Source organism: Chinchilla lanigera, unplaced genomic scaffold (genome assembly GCF_000276665.1).
Source record: "Chinchilla lanigera isolate Chin_1 unplaced genomic scaffold, ChiLan1.0 scaffold00122, whole genome shotgun sequence".
Taxonomy (NCBI): domain Eukaryota; kingdom Metazoa; phylum Chordata; class Mammalia; order Rodentia; family Chinchillidae; genus Chinchilla; species Chinchilla lanigera.
This window is the reverse complement of record NW_004955523.1, coordinates 2,421,074-2,425,156: the sequence shown is the minus strand read 5'-3', so window position 1 is coordinate 2,425,156 and position 4,083 is coordinate 2,421,074. Positions and strand designations below refer to the sequence as shown.

The 4,083-nt window shown below is 49.9% G+C and overlaps 3 protein-coding genes across 7 annotated transcripts in view; 1 reads left to right on the top strand and 2 right to left on the bottom strand.

Annotated features, from left to right (window-relative positions):
* Dpf3 (D4, zinc and double PHD fingers, family 3) overlaps window positions 1–2,122 on the bottom strand; it is a 295,896-nt gene extending 293,774 nt beyond the window's left edge. For all 5 annotated transcript variants that reach the window (XR_001231939.1, XR_264640.2, XM_013507168.1 and 2 more), the window contains exon 1: window positions 2,084–2,122. The gene's annotated coding sequence lies outside the window, so the exon portion shown is untranslated. The remainder of the gene's footprint in view (window positions 1–2,083) is intronic.
* A 21-nt stretch (window positions 2,123–2,143) lies between these two features.
* LOC106147148 overlaps window positions 2,144–4,083 on the bottom strand; it is a 2,599-nt gene continuing 659 nt past the window's right edge. Inside the window, exons 2-4 of the mRNA XM_013507121.1 lie at window positions 3,866–4,060; window positions 2,992–3,720; window positions 2,144–2,184 (exon numbers count right to left, since the gene is read on the bottom strand). Coding sequence (XP_013362575.1) covers window positions 3,010–3,720; window positions 3,866–4,060 — 906 coding nt within the window. The 3' untranslated portion in view covers window positions 2,144–2,184; window positions 2,992–3,009. The remainder of the gene's footprint in view (window positions 2,185–2,991; window positions 3,721–3,865; window positions 4,061–4,083) is intronic.
* Dcaf4 (DDB1 and CUL4 associated factor 4) overlaps window positions 3,820–4,083 on the top strand; it is a 25,504-nt gene continuing 25,240 nt past the window's right edge. The window contains exon 1 of the mRNA XM_005409439.2: window positions 3,820–3,917. The gene's annotated coding sequence lies outside the window, so the exon portion shown is untranslated. The remainder of the gene's footprint in view (window positions 3,918–4,083) is intronic.

Here is a 4,083-nt window from a genome sequence, read left to right as displayed (position 1 = left end):
CAAAAAAAAAAAAAAAAGAAGAAGAGAAAAAAGAAAGGAAGGGAGGGAGGGTGAAAGGTAACTACTACATATGACTTCTAACTAGAGACTTTGACATAAGAAAACTTAGCGAACCATAGGTGATACTCAGAGGGATTAGATGGTAGAGGCCTATAACTTTAATTTCTTGATTTTGATGGTTATACTTGAAATACAAAGGAGAATGCCTCCGTTCATAGAAAATACAGAGTAATAGATCCCAAAATCAGTACTTACTCTCAGAGAAGGAACTTAAAATTCAATAGGTGCAGTTTTCCTATTAGTTTGTGATTGTTTCAAAAAAAAATTTTCTTTGAAAAAAAAAAAAAAAAAAGTTACATCCTCAGCACCTAGACCAAGCCGGGCACTCCAAGTGCTCAATACATATTTGTCAAATGAATTAAAGAACTATATAAACAGGTACAGCAAACATATCCTTAGGGAAAAAAAGGACACCTCCCCCCCAAATTTTTTTTTGTCTTTTTGAGACAGGGTCTCACTATGCAGTTCAGGATGGCCTTGAGCTCCCTTTGTAGCCCAGGCTGGTCTCAAACTTGCAACGATCCTCCTGCCTCAGCCTCCTGAGTGCTGAGATTACAGGCGTGTGCCACCACGCCTGGCTAGGACACCCAAATATTAATGGTAGTTTTTTTACAGAATGGATTTGTTCTAGGTAATTTGGATTTTTTTTACTTTATGCTTTTCTGTTTCTTAAGTTTTCTGCATCAAGCATGTATTATTAATTGTCACATTGGCCAGGCCACTAGACAGCTAGGACTAATATTCTGGAGGCACAAGTCTCTCCTAGGGTTTGTGGCTCCAACATTTTATGTTATCAGTGATTTGGACAAGATTTTTGGAAACTGCTGTAAGTGTTGGGAGCTGGAGCCACTGGAGTTGGTTGTTGGTCATGTGTCTGAGGGTGGGACAGATCCACAGTGCCTCAGGAAGTCAAGCTACCTCAGTATTGAAAAAAGTATCCAGCTTGGACAATTACAGTCTTAGTCTTAGTCTTAGTCGCTAGGCAACATTATCTCTCCTGATACTACTTTGCAACTGTATAAAATAAAGGCCCCTACTGTTGGAGTCAGTTCTCTTGCTCATCAGGCAAGAGGTAACTCCACCTGACCCTGGCTATGGTCTCTTGTCTTTTTTTTCTATATCCTCTCACCATTTTCTCCCGGGGACCACAGAGAGACCACCGACTCCCACATATAAGCAATGCCCCGTGTCATTTTGTATATAAGTAAAGATATTTTTGGAATAAATTTCTAGCAGTAAAACTACATGGTCAAAGGTATGTGCATTTTAACATTGTAATACTGATACACTGCCAAGTCGTCTCCTGTAGAGATTATCTGAGAGCTTCACTGGGTACAATTAAGCTTAGTAAGCATTATATTAGCCCTAAACACTGAATTGTGTCGACGTGATTATGAAAATAAATGCATCAGAGAAGTACTAATCTGCATCCTCTTTATACCAAGTTAGGCTGAACATGGTTTCACACTTTCAGTTTTGTTATTTATTTTTATGAGGGGATCATGCTATGTTGTCCAGGCTGTCTTTGAACTCCTGGGTTCAAGTGGTCCTCCGGCATCAGCCTCCTGAGTTCTGGGATCACAGCTGTGTGCCACCATGCCTGGCTAGAAACACTTTATGTATTAGGAACATTAGCTCTTTTCCTGTGATATGAGTTGCAAGTATTTTATACCAAGCTATTGTACATCTTTCAACTCTCATCACAATGGTTTTGCCTTGAGAGTACTCTGCAAACAAACTGCCTAAGTTAGGTGCCAGTTTGTGGCACCCTGCATAAGTTATTTAACCAGTCACTCAACTCTCAGTGAGGTGGTGATGTTAGTGTACCCTTCACTGGGTTGTTGTAATTAAAAGAATGAATATATAGAAAGCGGTCGGAAAATACTTTACAGAAGGCAAAGTCTAGAAAAGTGCGTTTTAAAAATATTGACAAATGTAATGTTAATTCATCGTAGATCCTACTTCAAAAAAAAATTCTTTTTAGACAGTCTTGCTATGTAGTATAGGCTGGCCTTGAACTCACTTATGTAGCCCAGGCTGGCCTCCAACTGTGAGTGATCCTCCTGCCTCAGCCTCTTGAGTCCTGGGATTACAAGTATGCACCACCATGCCTGGCTGATCCTACTTCAAAGAAAAAAAAAATTATTTGCTTTGGCTTTAAATTCTGGAGATAAAATTTAAAAAAAAAGATTTTTTTACTTGTGGATACTTAACACCACCTAGGTACTAATCCACATAGAGGGTGCTTCCTCAGTGGGCGCGGTAGAACAAGCCCTGGGTGAGGTCTTTCAGCGCGTAGCATTTACTCCTCACAATAACCTGCTGCACTAGGTTTCCTACCTCATTCCACCAGGGAGGAAAAAGGCTGAGATGCCACTTGATTTGCCCAAGACCAAGCTTCCTTTGTGCCTTGATTTACAAATGTTCTTTACCTTTTTTTCTGCGCCTTTTCAGGACTCCAAGGCATATGCAGTGCCCACCTCACCTTCCCTCCCCACCGTTCCCTCGGAGGAGATTCCCTGGTGCCCAGCGGACCCCGGGCTGACTGCATTCACTCTGCAAGCCCAGGCCAAGTCCTCCTCCCACTTCCTCCAGCGGTCCCAGCTCCTTAGAATGGAATCCTGTTTGCTTCCTCCTAGAGTTCAGGTCTTACAGATTCTCCCTCTGAAATGTGTCTTTCATCGCCGCTCCCTCAGGTCCCTGCTGCCAACTCCCTGGCTACCTTTCACAAGGCCTGCCACGGCCCCCCGCACCTGTGCGACACCTGGGAGCACAGCTCCAGCTCTGCAGCTCCCCAGCTCTCCCATCTCAGAGCCCCCACTGCCTACTCTTCCCTGCCGCTGAGGCTCCACATTATCAACTCCAGCCACGTTGCTCCCAACACTCCTCCCAATCAGCCCAGCTACTCCGGGAACAGGTTTCCTGCCTTACTGTCCGTCCAGATTAGAATCAATCTCTCTCTCCCCCTCTCCGCCGCCTCAAGGCCACTCGAGCTGTCCTACTCGGGTCACACGCACGTCTCTCGGCCGGCCCGACTGCATGCCCACGGCTACTGATTGCCAGGCCTTTCAACAGGGACGATCGATAAACCCAACGACCTCGTCTCTGAGGGGCCCGGCCACCCCCGGGGGCTGGGTTAGCGGAGCACAAGACAACGCGAGGCCCGCTCCGCGCGAGCGTCGCTTCTGACCCGCGCCCGCCACAGGCTCCCGCTTCCCTGAGAACATGGCCGCCGGCCGGCACCTGGCGCACGCACACAGATCGTTCTGGAAACGCCGGCGGCGCGAACGAACCCCGGGCTGCGGAGACCGCAGGGCACCGGACCAGCGGCCCGCCACACGGGAGGGCGAGCCTCGCGGACTCGGCCGGCCGCACGGCGGGGCGGGAACAGCGGACTAACACCGGGGCCACCTGAGACCCCGTCAGGGCGGTCCTCCGCTCCGAGGGCCCGCGCACAACGTCCACAGACGTCTTCCTACAACACAACTCTTTCTTCTGCACAACTCTTTCTTCGCCCCCAAATCTCGGCGCTAGTTCGGCCTGGGGGAGCAGCCGCAAAGCGGAGGAGCCCACGGCGCCTCTCCGCCTCCGGCCCCGCCCCCCAGCCCCAGGCGCGGGCGGAGCCGGAGCCTCAAGCCCCGCCCATTCGTGAGAGTTCACCTATGGACGTCGACAGACTGAAGCCTTACCCAATAAGAAGGCAGAACTGGCCATCGTAGCCCTATCGGCTGCGAAAACACAAAAACGTGCGCACCTAATTGGCTGACACCACAACTCGGTCTTTCCGGGTCGTTCCACGCCTCACGCATACTTCTGCAGAGCTGGCCCGGAGGAGGACCCGACAGGACGCTGTCTGAGTAAGTCGGTGCAGCCGCGGGGTCCTTTGGCGTCGCGTGAGGGGCCGCCGCTCTCCCTTTACGGAGGCGGCTGGGGCGTCCGAGGCAAGGGCGGGGAGGGCGCGCACGTGGAGTGCCGGCCGCAGCGGGGCGTGGGCGGCTGTCTGGGCCCCGGAGCCCCGGAGCG